The sequence below is a fragment of the Acinonyx jubatus genome, chromosome C2, assembly GCF_027475565.1.
Source record: "Acinonyx jubatus isolate Ajub_Pintada_27869175 chromosome C2, VMU_Ajub_asm_v1.0, whole genome shotgun sequence".
NCBI classification, from domain to species: domain Eukaryota; kingdom Metazoa; phylum Chordata; class Mammalia; order Carnivora; family Felidae; genus Acinonyx; species Acinonyx jubatus.
The window spans coordinates 66,595,973-66,610,554 of NC_069384.1; the positions used below are offsets into that span (position 1 = coordinate 66,595,973).

At 40.7% G+C, this 14,582-nt stretch overlaps 2 protein-coding genes across 6 annotated transcripts in view; one reads left to right on the forward strand and one right to left on the reverse strand.

The window, feature by feature from the left end:
* ILDR1 (immunoglobulin like domain containing receptor 1) overlaps window positions 1–14,582 on the reverse strand; it is a 290,612-nt gene that overhangs the window by 59,249 nt on the left and 216,781 nt on the right. The gene's annotated exons all lie outside the window — the stretch shown is intronic.
* The window catches only part of CD86 (CD86 molecule), a 94,690-nt gene that overhangs the window by 39,102 nt on the left and 41,006 nt on the right, over window positions 1–14,582 (forward strand). Inside the window, exon 1 of one of the 4 annotated variants that reach the window (XM_027060983.2) lies at window positions 12,077–12,881. The exons of 2 other annotated variants lie outside the window; for them this stretch is intronic. In XM_027060983.2, the coding sequence (XP_026916784.1) occupies window positions 12,865–12,881 (17 nt within the window). In that variant the 5' untranslated portion in view covers window positions 12,077–12,864. Of the gene's footprint in view, window positions 1–12,076; window positions 12,882–14,582 lie in introns of those variants that run through there. One more of the 4 variants, XM_027060981.2, reaches the window with a different exon arrangement.

Sequence of the window (14,582 nt, forward strand, 5' to 3'; positions counted from 1 at the left end):
TCCTCTGGGAAATCAGAATAACCAGTAACAATGGGCCCTCATTCCCATATGGTAACAACAGGTGAATCTGGAAGAGGCTGCTCAACTTCTAAGGGGGGTAAAAGCTCTCCTTTTCCTACATGGCCTACTTTGCTCATTTATTTACATTAACTGCCAGGACCATGTAGGCACTTGAGTCTAAAAGCCTTGGCGTAGATAGTGAGGCATCAACAGGTGGGAAGGAATAACCAAATGGAATGAAGGCAAGTGAGAGCTGGGAGTTACAAAAGCTAGGGATGTTTGAAAATATAGACCCAGCAAGATACTTCCCCCAGGGCACCAAATTTTAAGGCAGAATCCATTTACATCTTCCCTTCTGACTGGGCTGGAAAGTGGTCCCAAGATCTTTGCTTGCAGGTTAGAAGGAAGTAGATTGGTAGAGAAGGGGGAACTTGATTGAAGGCTCAGTGAAAAAGGTGGGAATTTGAGGAACATGGAGAATTGAGACAGCAGGGAGTATAAAAGTTAATACGCCTATGCGGTGGCTCACCCAAGATTCAATTTTCAAGAGGATTCTCTGACTTGTTAAGTGTTCATGGTCACCAGGAAAAAAAAAGTTAAAAAAAAAAAGGGAAAGCAAACCCAAACTCAGTTTCTTTAATGTCTCTAGTTGTGTTTTCACACATACAGGCAGAGTGATCCCTTTACACACACTTAGGTATCGATCTAAGGATCCCATTCAGTTCTGGGGGACTTTAGGAAAAACATTTACTTGGATTAAACGAATTTGGGGCAGGTTACTTATTTCTCTAAGCCTGTTTATTCATCTGTTAGAAGGTTTCATAGTTTCCAATTTTCAGAGAGTAAGGATTAAGTGAGTGAATGGAGGAATATGAAGTGCATGGCTGACAGCAGGAAGGAAGAAGTGATTGCTGTGATGAGCAGGGATGGGGCTAGGAACCTCACATAGGTGTAGTCCCTGAATCTTTATAATGACCATGTAAATTAGGTATTATTTTCCCCCACTGAAAAAAAAATGAGGAAATTGAGGTTTGGAGAGGTTTAGTAATTTACTCAAGGTTGCATAATTAGTAAAAGGTAGAGTGGAGAGACTTAAAAAGAGCCAAACCACACCAAAAAAGTACGCTGACATCTATCTGACATTCTAATGATAGTCATATAGCAAAATCAGCTAGAAATTGAAACAGATTCAATTCTATATCCTGCTAAAACTTGAGGTCACCAGCTGTGTGTCCCTAGGCAAGTGGCCTAACTTCTTTGAAACTCAGTTTCCTCATCTGTAAAATTCCTACATTTATTGTGGAGATTAAATGAAGCAATACACTTAAAGTACCTGGCAGAATACCTAGCTTATAAGTCATCAGTTAACAGATATTAACTTTAATGATGTTTGTTGGACCTGTTACTGCACTAAGTATCTGGAATGCAAAGGGAACTAAACATGTTCCCTGCTCTTGTGGAAGTCAGGATAGGACATCTATATAAGCAGGGAAATTTTAACACAAGGAGGAAACAGTTATAATGAAAGAATAAATGATGTGATTTGGGAGCGAGAAAGATGTAGATATAGTGGAAAAGGAGGGAAGGATGGCAGGGAAGGTTCCAGCTGTGAAGTACAGAGTGACCTGGATCTCAAAGGAACAGTGGATGGAGTTCTGCATACAGAAAAGGCAGGAAAGGCATTCCAGGCAGAAGGAATAGCTTGTGCAAAGACAAAGACGGCAAAAAGTCCTGAAAGGTCTAGGAGGGTCAAGGGTCAGTGAACAGTTCTGGTGTGACTAGAAGGTAAGTTATGTGGGTTGACTGATAGAAGCAGAAGAGAAAAGTTGGGTTCATGCTGTGAAGGCCTTTGTGTGTCTTGCTAAGAAGTATGACCACTAGTCCATGAGGAAAAGGGAGCAAGTCTTCAAAGCGAGGAAGTTTCATAGTCAGAATGCTTTTGGTGAAAAATAATGATAGGGTAAAGGATAGTGTAAGGGATCCAGCCAGGAGATTGTTGCAGTAGTCTGGACAGGAGGTGACAGAGACCCCAAAACTGGCCACCAATGAAATGGAAGTGGGTGGTAAGGAAGAGGAAGTGAAGGATGACATAAACATAATGTGTGAAGTCCATGGTATGAAAATGGCTTGGTCCCTTACTTACCAAAGGACCAAAACAAAAACACAGAAAACCTCTTTTAAAAATAATCTCTTTTGTTTGTATGCAAATAGGCCATGCATAGTGAAAACGCAACTCAAGTATGATGACAAATACAATATTTTGTCTCCAATCCTTGAATGACAAAGATCAAATTGGTTTACAAATCCTGTCCTTTTTTTTTTTTTTAATTTTTTTTTCAACGTTTTTTATTTATTTTTGGACAGAGAGAGACAGAGCATGAACGGGGGAGGGGCAGAGAGAGAGGGAGACACAGAATCGGAAACAGGCTCCAGGCTCCAAGCCATCAGCCCAGAGCCTGACGCAGGGCTCGAACTCACGGACCGCGAGATCGTGACCTGGCTGAAGTCGGACGCTTAACCGACTGCGCCACCCAGGAGCCCCTCAAATGCTGTCCTTCTTAAGAATTCCAACTCCTCACATTAAAACCGTAGCCAACAAGTACAAGGCTTATTTGACATCATTTCTGATATTAAACCAGATTTGAGGAAAGCTATTTAAGGCACTTTTCAAAAGAGACCATCCTTTACTCACATGGCGGAAGAGTAGGAGGAGCGGCATCTTATTTTACTGGAAATTTTGTTGTTGTTGTTCTTAAAATGCAGGGTGCTAGTTTATTTTATAGATTTAGAAATTAATTAGCACTTAGTATTTATCTTCAGTATTTAGAATTATTCAAGAAATATCAAAGGAATCTGAATTTATTAGTAAAAGGTTTAATGTCATTTGCCAAATGGTATGTTTACTTTTTATTTAATTTTTACTTTTTATTTATTTATTTTTTAAATATAATTTATTGTTAAGTTAGCTAACATACAGTGTATACAGCGTGCTCTTGGCTTCAGGAGTAGATTCCCATAATTCATCACTTACATACAACACCCAGTGCTCATCCCAACAAGTGCCCTCCTCAATGCCCATCACCCATTGTCCTCTCTCCCCTGCCCACCCCCATCAACCCTCAGTTTGTTCTCTGCATTTAAGAGTCCCTTATGGTTTGCCTCCCTCTCTGTTTGAAACTATTTTTCCCCTTCCCTTCCCCCCTGATGTTCTGTTAAGATTCTCAAACTCTACATATGAGTGAAAACATATGACCTCTATCTTTCTCTGCCTGACTTATTTCATTTAGCATAATACCCTCCAGTTCCATCCACGTTGTTGCAAATGGCAAATTTCATTCTTTCTCATTGCCAAGTAGTATTCCATTGTATCAAAAACAAATAATCCAGTGAAGAAAAGGGCAGAAGACATGAATAGACACTTTTCCAAAGCAGACATCCAGATGGCCAACAGACACATGAAAAGATGCTCAATATCGCTCATCATCAGGGAAATACAAATCAAAACCATTGAGATACCACCTCACACCAGTCAGAGTGGCTAAAATTAACAACTCACGCAACAACAGATACTGGCGAGGATGTGGAAAACAGGAACCTTCTTGCACTGTTGGTGGGAATGCAAACTGGTGCAGCCACTCTGGATAACAGTGTGGAGTTTCCTCAAAAAATTAAAAATAGAATTACCCTATGACCCAGCAATAGCACTAGTAGGAATTCATCCAAAGGATTTAGGAGTGCTGATTCATAGGAGCATATGTACCCCAATGTTTAGAGCAGTGCTATTAACAATAGCCAAATTATGGACAGAGCCCAAATGTCCATCACTGATGAATAGATATGGAAAATTTCTTGTAAGTGGCAACATGTCTAAGTGGTGGTGGACCTTTAGAATCTTCCAGATAAAGGCATGTGAAGGGAGCTACAAAATTACACCTGGTGGTTTTGTACCACCAACTTGAAAATTGCAAATCCAGGTTGATAAATACGTATTTTAAGGGTTCCCAGAAGTCTTATGTTCGTTGCTTTTGGTTACAAAGATGCCACAGGGAAGTGAGCCTTTGTGTGTGCAATGCCCCCTCCTTCGACCCTATTGTGAAATGGAAGCTTTAAAAAATCCAGTGGTTTTTGTTTTTTGTTTTTTGTTTAACAAGCTTAGTCATATTGGCTGTGTTCTATATGCCCCAATCTATTTTATTTTACTTTGTAGAGCACATTTTATTTATGTTCTTATATAAATATTTTGCATAAAAAGGTGCTTTCTCAGATTATGCTTCCGTAAAATTGAAATATGTTGCCATTTATTAAAATGTGTTAGTTTTGTTATGTATTATATTCCCTCCTCCGCACAAATAGGAAAAAGCATATGGACTTTACTCTTTAAGCAACTTTTATACTTAGAATATTACCTCATTTTATTTCTTCTAACTAAGGTTTAAAGGAAATGGCAAATGTCAGATGCTTTGTGAAAGAGATGACAGTTTCTCAGAATGCGTAAGGGCATATCTTTAAGCAAATGGGCCACTTTAAATTCAGAGATCACAATCTTGTGAATTTGGGTTTAATGTTCCCAAGTAACACTAAAGATCGAAATAATATGTTTGGAATCATATATTTACTTTGTTGAATTCTGAAAAGTGCCATCACTGATGTTGGTAGTTTATTAGCATCAATTTTTAAACTTGCTGCTGTATGTATTTCATTCATCTTGGGAAGATTTTACGTGGTTTTGTTATTTGTTAACTAACAGGCCATCTTTTGTATAAACTCTCAGAAGTCCTGAGATTCTCTAAGTCCTGAGATTCTTGTATTGTAAACATTACTAAATAGCTAGAATATAGAATTATTAAGTTAAGTTAATAACTTAACTTAATGAAAGTTAAGTATCACTTTCATCTACCCTTCTCTCAGAGTGAGTTCTCTGCTGTACCATCTGTGACTGACAGTCATGCAGACACAGTGACCATTTAAAATATGAACCGAAGGAGAACCAATATTTCTTAGAGAAGTCTATTCCTGAGTCAGAGGGCCTGGGGAAATTTTTCTTAACTGTGACCTATACAACCTAGTTAATATCTACCACATGCTCTTCAGATGTTATTTAATCATTAGTAACTGAAGCTGTTTTTGTTGAAAATCACTTGTTGGCAGGCCCCTTGATATTACCAGTTTGGTATAGGTCTCCTGCACTCACCTTCAGGCTCTTGCAGAGCAGGGACCCTCGGCTTTTCCTTGTATCCCAGGACCAGCCCAAGTCCCATACTTAGTTAGGGCTGGATAAGTATTTGTTGAATGAATGAAGGCAAATTAAAAAGTAGAAATTGCAAATGGTGCAATTACATCAGTGGATTTTAAAGTATTATTAGAAAGTGGGAAATAATGTTAAGATACAAAGATGGGTGGAAACAAAGGTAAAGAATACAAATATGTGCTTTTGTGTGTCACTAGAGTCTATAGTATTACTAGTTTCCATGGGCATCCTGGAACCACTCCTGAAGCTCTGCCCAGTCCCTTTTATGAAGTGTCTGTACACATAGCTGGTGGGAGGGGGGCTCCAGATGTGGTCTTGCTGCTATAATCCTGATCTCTAGTGTCCAAGGGGGCAAATGGTGAGTTCCTCAGTTCCCCAGGCTATAGTCCTTCTCTGGCTTGGCCTTATTTCCTGATCTGTGGCCCCAGTTCCCCATTGCTCCTTACGGCCTGTCCCCCAGTGTCCCCCAGGGCCTTATTTCACAGGGGCAAACAATGAAGTATCTCCACTCACCACACTGTAGATATCACACTTCCCAGAAACTCCCAATTCTGACTGTGCCACAGCACACCTCCACCCCACTCTGCCATGTCTCCACCAGACCACTGACCACTCTCAGACCCTGGGTTTGGGATGGCTGGCTCCGTACTAGCTGGGGTTGCTGTCCTTAGCATGAGCTACACAGAGCCACATTCTTAATCTTCACTTGCCCATACAGCTAAAGTAACAGATCATGTAAATGCCACAGTCATCCCAGGTACAACATTACTTGTTTTTCTAAAATGTGCACATCCTGATACTTAGCCTTTTCACAATTTTTCCTTACCCTACCTTTTACAACATGCAAATGTAATTTTCAACCCACATAAATTTTGTTGCTGAAGTTTAGTTATGTTTTATTAAGCCACCATTTGGTTTTGAGAGAAAATGCAGACAAGGATCTTAAGTAGGATCTTGTAAATAACTGTTAGTGTCCTTTGCCTTTCTGACTTCTCCTTAGAGGACATCTAGGCAAAAGTGTGTCACTGAGTCCTAGTTTCTGTGTTCAGAAGTTGATCGAATATAAATTAAGAAACAATACACGTTCCCTCTTTCTTAACATGCATGAATGATGGGTGTGAATTTGCATCACGAGAAAGTGAATAAAATAAGATACCCCAGGGCAGCCAAGGAGACCAAACAAACCAACTCAGGACTAGAGAGGAGACTGCGCTAGAGGTTGTAAGAGTGAGGATCTCCCCCAACCTTGGTGACCCTCTTCTAGGATGTAAATATGGAGGCTGTAAAAGTTTGGCTGAAAGAAAAAGACTCAACCTCCAATGCTTAACTATATAAAATTGCTTTTAAGCGTAGGTCAACATTGTATCTCCGCCTCAAAGAAAAAAAGAAGCTTACTACATTTCTAAGAATGTTCCTCCAGAAACATGGAACTGAAAGCTATTTTTTTATTGATCTGGCCCTTAGAAAACAGTGGGACTTTTTAATGTACGCAAGGAACTGACATGAAAATTTATGATTCTGCACCAGAAAGATGCAAAAAATGTCAAAATAGAGGGCAGAAATACAAAACTAGAGATGTTTCGCAGCAATGTCTTATGTATGGCATTTGATTACAAGTGTGCAACATGGAGAAGCGAACCTCTGGACTGTGAAATTGATGCTAATTTTTTTACCCACGGGGTAGAAGCCCTCTAAAATGTCATGTTATTAACTTAGTTGCTTTACCAGGAATCAGTGCTTACGTAGTGTGTGTGTATGTGTGTGTGTGTATGTTTTTAATTAATAGACTTTATTTTTTTAATTTATTTTTTATTTTATTTTTTTAACATTTATTTATTTTTGAGACAGAGAGAGACTGAGCATGAATGGGGGAGGGTCAGAGAGAGGGAGACACAGAATCTGAAACAGGCTCCAGGCTCTGAGCTGTCAGTACAGAGCCCGACGCGGGGCTTGAACTCACGGACCGAGAGATTATGACCTGAGCCGAAGTCGGCCGCTTAACTGACTGAGCCACCCAGGCGCCCCTAGACTTTATTTTTGTGACAGTTTTAAATTTATAGAAAAATTGAGCAGACCATACAGAATTCCCATATACCCTCTCCCCTGCACATAGTTTCCTCTGTTATTATGATCTTGCATTGGTGTGGTATATTTGTTAATGAATCAATATTGTTAATTAAAATTCACACTTTACATTAAAGTCCCCTCTTTAGGTTCTACAGTTCTGTGGGTTTTGACAAATTTATAACATATATACACCATTAATTACAGTATCATGCAGAAAGTTTCACTGCCCTAAAAATCCCTTGTGCTCCTCTATTCATCCCTCTTCACATCCTCTGGCAACCACTGATCTTTTTACTGTCTCAATGATTTTGCGTTTTGCAGAATGTTTTCTAGTTGGAAACATACAGTATGTAGCCTTTTGAGGTTGGCTTCTTTCATTAAGCAACATGCATTTAAAGTTTGTCCATGTCTTTTCATGGGTTGATAGCTCATTTTTATTTATTACTGAATAATATTCTATTGTATGGACATACACAGTTTGTCTATCTATTCACTTATTGAAGGCCATCTCAGTTGCTTCTACTTTGGAGCAATTATGAATAAAGGTGGTATAAATATGCATGCACAGGTTTTTGTGTGGACATAAGTTTTAAACTCATTTGGGTAAATACCTAGGAGCATTATTGATGGTTCACCTGGTAGGCTTATGTTAAGTGCTATAACAACCTGCCAAAGTGAGTTCCAGAGTCCCTACATCATTTTCCATTCCCACCAGCAATGAATGAGAGTTGCCATTGTTCCACATCCCTGTCAGCATTTGGTATTGTCAGTTTTGTTTTTTTGTTTTTTGGGGTTTTTTTTAGCCATTCTAATAGGTATTTAGTAGTAGCTCATTATGGTTTTGATTAGCAATTCCCTAATGACATATGATACTGAGCATCTTTTAATATGTATATCTGTACCATCTGTGTATCTTCTTTGGTATGGTGTATGATCAGATCTTTTGCCCATTTTTAGACTGAATTGTTTGTTTTCTTGAGTTTTAAGGGTTCTTTGTACGTTTTGGATATCAGTCCTTTATCAGTCATGTGTTTTGCAAATATTTTCTTACAGTCTGTGGCTTCTCTTTTCATCCTCTCAGCAGTTAGTGTGTTTATGTTTTAAGGATGAAGGGTACATCGAAATACAATTTTGTAACAGCAGTAAAATAAAAAATTCATAGCAAATGTTTTATGTTCTCCCTCAAGCAGTATCAGAGAACCCTGTTTGTGGACCCCAAAGAGTTTCATTAAAAGGGAAAAGTCAGGTTCTGGGGACAGTGGTTGTGGCTTCCTGCACTCTGAGAGGTTGTGCAGCAGGGCTGGAAATAAGAACAGGACCACCCTGTGCTGCGTCACTTCTAAATTAAAAATAACTTAGGAACTATGAATAGGGTATGAATTTCTGTCCATGAATCCAAGTATGTAAGAGATGGCCTCTTCCCATGTTTCCTTTAATTCAACCTAATCTCACCTGTGAAACCTATTCTACCAGTTGGATAGGGGATTCCATCTTGATCATACAGGGATGCCCTTTCCTTCTTACAGCCCAGTCATAATTCAGGAAGCTTACCTAGTGCCTAGAAGGAGGAAGGGCCTCAAATCCCAAGACCGTTTTGGTTGCTATTGGCAACCTCACTGTCTAAACCACGGTGGTCCGTGAAGTCTGGCAGCTCTCCACCCCTATGCCACAGTGGGAAATGAGGTTATCTCCTGAGGCCCATGAACCAAGTGCACTGCCTCTGTAGGCATGAGCCATCACTCCCAAAGCTGTTATCCCCTTGGGAGCACTGAGAGGGAGTGCTTTGTTTGATCCCTCTGCTCACAGGACCCAAACAACTCTGCCCTTCCTTCCTCTTGCATCTCAAAAGCACTCTCTTTTCTCTTCCCTTTTAGGACATCTATATTATCTCTTCCATGAGCTTTCACAAAAGTCCAAAAGTGCCTTTGACTTTAAGTCACTTCTGCTTTCTCCCCTGCAAAAATCTATGTGTCAAGAAATCTCAGAAAACAAATGCTAATTAACATTTCGATAAGTAATGCCTCTATAATTATTTGTGGAAATTATTTTGTCCTATATTAGAACCACCACCACCTAGAATATTTTTAGAGTGCTTCTTGACTGGTGGCCATGGGAAGCCGTTTATGTATAGCAAACAAACATATAGCTGGAATTGGAAAATTCAGCTAAGTGTTTGGATCTTCCCAAATGCCCACAAGTTTCTAGCTTTGCCCCTCCACCCTCAGAGTAAATCCTAACCATGTGGTCCCAGGGGAATATCTCTTCCCCCAACCCAGCTACCATCTATAGCCACTCCCCTCCTGCTGCTTTTTCTTGTAGCCTTGGCCTCCTCAGACATGAGAACATCTGGGAGTGAGGCATGGAGGAAGCAGCCCCACACAGAAAGCAACTTTCTGAGGTTACTGGTAACTTCCTCTTCACTAAACACAAGGAACTGATTTTCTTCATTTTGTTTAACCTCATCTCAGCATTTGATACTGTTGACCACCATCACTGCTGAACCCTGTGCATGCTTGGCTCTGATGACTCTTGGGTAGGCCTCCTTATCAGATTTTTGAGTGGCACAGGATTGGAAGGATGACTAGTACAATGAAAGACATAAAGAGGATTCAGAGTAATTTTGGTTGGCTGAACACTGACGTACAAATAAGATGGGGCCAAGAGGTGGTGATATGACATGACATTTGAAAAAAAAAATCATGGTCAGCCACTCCAGTACAACTGTGTACAGGCTAATTTGATCTCTGACTCATTAGTGAAAGTGATCTTGTCACTATCCATTTCATTCTGTAAGCCCTTTCTGCAAAGAGGTATGTTGACACATTCAGGGAGACAGGTGCCAGTGGGAGAACCACCAAGCTGGTTAGGGTTCTAGAGACCACATTATATGAGGAACAGTTGAGGACACTGATAATATGTAGCTGAGAGAAAAGACTACTGAGGAAACTTATGATATATCTGTTTTCAATTGTTTGGAGGGTTCCATGTGAAGGGGTAAAAATACATATCCTGGCAGTTTTAGAAAACAGGACAGGGACACTTATGGGACTGGGGAGTGAGTGGTGGGAGATTTGGGATTATTATAAAGAAGACCTTTCTCTCATAGCTGTCATATCAGGTAGTGAGTTTTCCAACATAAGTAAGAAAGCAAAGACTGGACATCCATCTATTACAGATAACACTGAGGGGAGTCCTTGCTTCAGTGAGAGACTAAAATGACTTTTGAGGTCTCTGAAACAATGCTAATTAGTTCATAGAATTAAAGAATTCCGTGACACCGAATTGTCCTTTATTTCTGCTGCCTGCCTCACTACTTATCTTCCATTACTTCTGTTACTGTGCATTGGATACTACTCTAATCAGGACCTGAAATAAGGAGATGAGAGAAGGGATATGGAAAAGAGAAAACAATAAAACTTTTTTTTTAAATAACCTACTGTATGCCAGGATCTGTGTGAGGCACCATATACATGTCTTCCTATTTAATCCTCACAACAAGCTTATGAGACATTTAATATTACCTCTGTGAGGAAACTAAGGCTCAGAAATTAAGTGACTTCCTCAAGAACACACAGGTATTAACTAGTGGGCCAGAGTTTGAACAACAGGTTTGAACAAACACAGAGTTTGAACTCACCCTTTATTTTTGGTAAATAATACTGCTCTTTAAAATTTTTAGTATTTATATAAAGATTCCTTTTAAAATAAGTCAAGATTAAAATGAATGCATAAAAAATAATACAGATTTTTACATGGATATGACGTGGTACTAGTAGCTAGAATGACTGAAGTTTGGGAAATACTATTCTAAATATTTTGATAGCAAGACTTCCCAATTTAGCCTATCTGATATTTTGACTGCCGAGTATAAGGAAGAGAAGGAAACTTGAAAACGGAGTGGTATGTAAATTAATTCTCCTGTGCTCTGATACATGGGTAATTTCATGTGTTACAATAAGGAAACTAAATGGACCCTTTCAAATAAAAAAAAATATATGATTGTAAAATCCAGAGGAAAACCCCAGGTGGTGCCTATCCGAGTAAAGGATGAAGTTTCCAAGGTATGCACAGAGAATCGCTGAGAGGAAGTGAAGACCCTATGAGTCAGGGCCCAGGACCCACATAAGAGCCCTCTGGGTTTGAGAGACCCTGGATGGAAGGTGAGGAGTTTACAGACCTGTTTTGGGAAGAATGATCATCACCTTTCCAGTGATTAAGGATCAACTTTGCGCAAAGGTCAAAGTCAGAACTGTAAAGTCTGTCAGGAAGACAGAAAAGTAATAACGAAGACTAAATAGCTGCATACCATGCTCTGTGCCAGGTGATGTACATGCAAGATCCCATTTGTTTTTCAGAACAGTGCATCAAGGATGCTGGTCACATTTCCTGGATGAGAAGACTAAAATGGGGAGATGTTCAATAACTTGTCCAGGGCTCGGTGGTCAAGCCAGGGTTTGACCTTGGACTACCAGTTCCAAACCTGTGCTATGCTACTTCCCCTGCACCACATGTCCTTGCTTGGGCGCTCTTCTCAACCCAGACAACAAACAGCTCTCCCTTTGCTACTTTTAATTTCTCTAGTCCTGCAGGGCCCAGCTAGCCACCAAGAGATCAGAGGAGGCAGGTTCACAGGGAGCTGTTTCTCTCCCGAATGCAAATGCTGCAGGCTCAGAGGCACATAAACGCCTGCCCGCCCCCCTCCCCACTGAGCAGAGGGCTTTTCAGGGCCTGATTGGATCAGGAAAAGAAGCCATACATTTGGATCAGGATTATATGTGTGAAGCTTGTCCCTCTCGAAGCACTAGGTTTGGAAAAATCCACTTGGCATTCACACACCTATCACTCTTCTGCTGGTGACCTGTCCCCAGACTCGAGTACCACCCACTTCCAGGAATAGGGGCCAAATTTTCTACATTAGGATAATTAGGATTAGATGAGGATAATTTAAAAACAAGCTGTGTATGTTAATTGGCTTCTAGCAGGATCCATGGAGATATACTCAAATGAATGGTTTGTAGGGGGGTGGGGCGAGAAGAAGAATACCCAGTCTCTGGGCTCTGTGGTTGCAGACTGCCTCCTGCAGCCCTGCCAAGCCGGAAACAGTACCTGGTACATGGCTGCTGCATAAAACACTTGTTAAACTGAGCTGAACCTTCACCTATGGGACTCAAAGGCTACACTCCTGGATCTCTGTTAGTCTTTGTCATGTTTGTGGCTGGACTGTCTTTGGGGAGTTTCCTCAGGGCTTTACATTCACTCACTCTCCGCCAGTGCATTTGTAGTCATTTTCATCGGTGGAAATGCCCACCTGCCATCAGAAGTTATCTGGAACCAGCCCCTGTCTGTGGTGCTATTTCTTTCTTGTCAGTTCCCCTTTCTGCATTTGAGTTCTAGTCTCAGCCCTGACATTATTTCTTTCTCTACAAAGAGTGTTAGGAAGTTATGGGGAGCTCACAAAGGCTCCTCATCGTTTATTCTTAACACCTTGTTTCTGTGTTCCTCGGGAATGTCACTGAGCTTATACATCTGGTCTCTGGGAGCTGCAGTGGATGGGCATTTGTGACAGGTATGTTCTTATGAAGTTTGTATGCTTTGGGAGCTTGGTGTCTGATAAAGCTACATCTGGGGCAGATGTTCAGAGGTTGGGCTGATGGCTGGCAAGGGAGTGGGTAAGAAGGGTTGTGGAATACATGCATAAAACTTTTGACCATCAGGCTTGATTCTGAGACTGGCTACATTGGAGGTAGGACATTATAGAAATGTGTCTCTTCCATCCAGATCCTTTGTCTGCTTTCGTGAGCTAAGAGACAGGACAGGCAGGAAACAGAAGGCACCACTTACCAAACAACCAACAGCTGCCCTTGGCCTCAGGGTGCTGGGGGCTCCAAGGATCTCCACTGCAGGAGAAGGTATCCAAGGATGCTGGCCCTGCCTGAGCCCCTTGTGCCAGTGAGAAGTTCAGAGAACTGGGGCAAAACCCACAGCTTCTGCAGTGGTCTCTGCTTTCTTATTTGGCTTTTCTCTTCCCGTCTCTTTGTCTCCATTTCTTCTTCCCATCTAAATGCCCCCCACAATATTGGCTCCTCTTGGCACCAGAGACCAATAGCTCATTTGAAAAGAAAGTCTTAGGTCCAAAAAGAGCCCATGCAGTGGTTTCTCGTGTTCTGTATACCATGAACATATTTGCATTTGCAAATAGGCTTAAAATAGTGCCTCCACTAATAGTTATTTAAGGAGAGACAGGTGAAAATAATTTTTGGCCAAGGGAACTTCCCACTCCTCTCAAATTGTAATAACTAGGGAGATGATCTATTCCTCTGGCATGCAACCTCAATCTTGGGACTAAGGCTGTGGACTTAAATGAGTCTAATTATGTGCACAAGCTCACAGTTCTATATTATTTCATCTGTTTGCTGTTGCAGGTACCATTGATACTATTTACATGAGCTATCCTGTGTATAATGGAAGCTTTTTATAAATCTCTGTTCATTAGCATGTTCTAAATGTATCTGAGTGATTAACTGTGTCCTGGGTTTTAACAGAGAGCATAAAAGTCATGGTCCTTGTACTCTTGAAGCTTTTAGCTTGGTGGGAAAATAGTATTAATAGTCACACTAAAATGACTGTATAGCAACACTGCTTTGAAGAGAAGGAAATGGCTTTTTGTGATTGTACCCACTGTTTAATGACTGTCTTTGAGCTTGATACTTTGGTTGCTCTAATGGCCCTGGATATCAGATATCTCTTCCTGGTGGTAATGAGAATTGGATTTTATGGAGTTGAAGCTAAGGTGGGAGAAGAAAGAGCATAAAAGGTAAAAAAGTGAGCTAAGCCAGATTCTTCAGGAGAAAATCAAGGTTCAAATACCATGTTTCAAAAAGGTGAGAAATAAGTTTGGGGGGGTCCCTCTCCCAGGAGACTGAAGCTGTGAAGAAATAGAGTAAGAACCTAACATGTCTGAAACAAGCAAGGAGTAGGAAGGTTCCTGAGTGGTTATCCAGTGTCCAGGCAAGGGTTGACAATTTACCTTTCATGGTCAGGCAAATAAGAGTGGTTTAGGGGGGCAGTACAGAAGGATAGGGCCATAGGCTAGGTGCACAATCCTTTATTGAACCTTTATCCTCATCTCTAACCTAATATAGAGACTAGTTTCTAAACCATACATCAGAGTATACCCAGGCTGAGGTTGGGAAATACACACCATTTTGAATATATGTAGAAGAAAAATATGTCTTCGGCACTTTCCATCTCCCCATCAGGGTAGGAA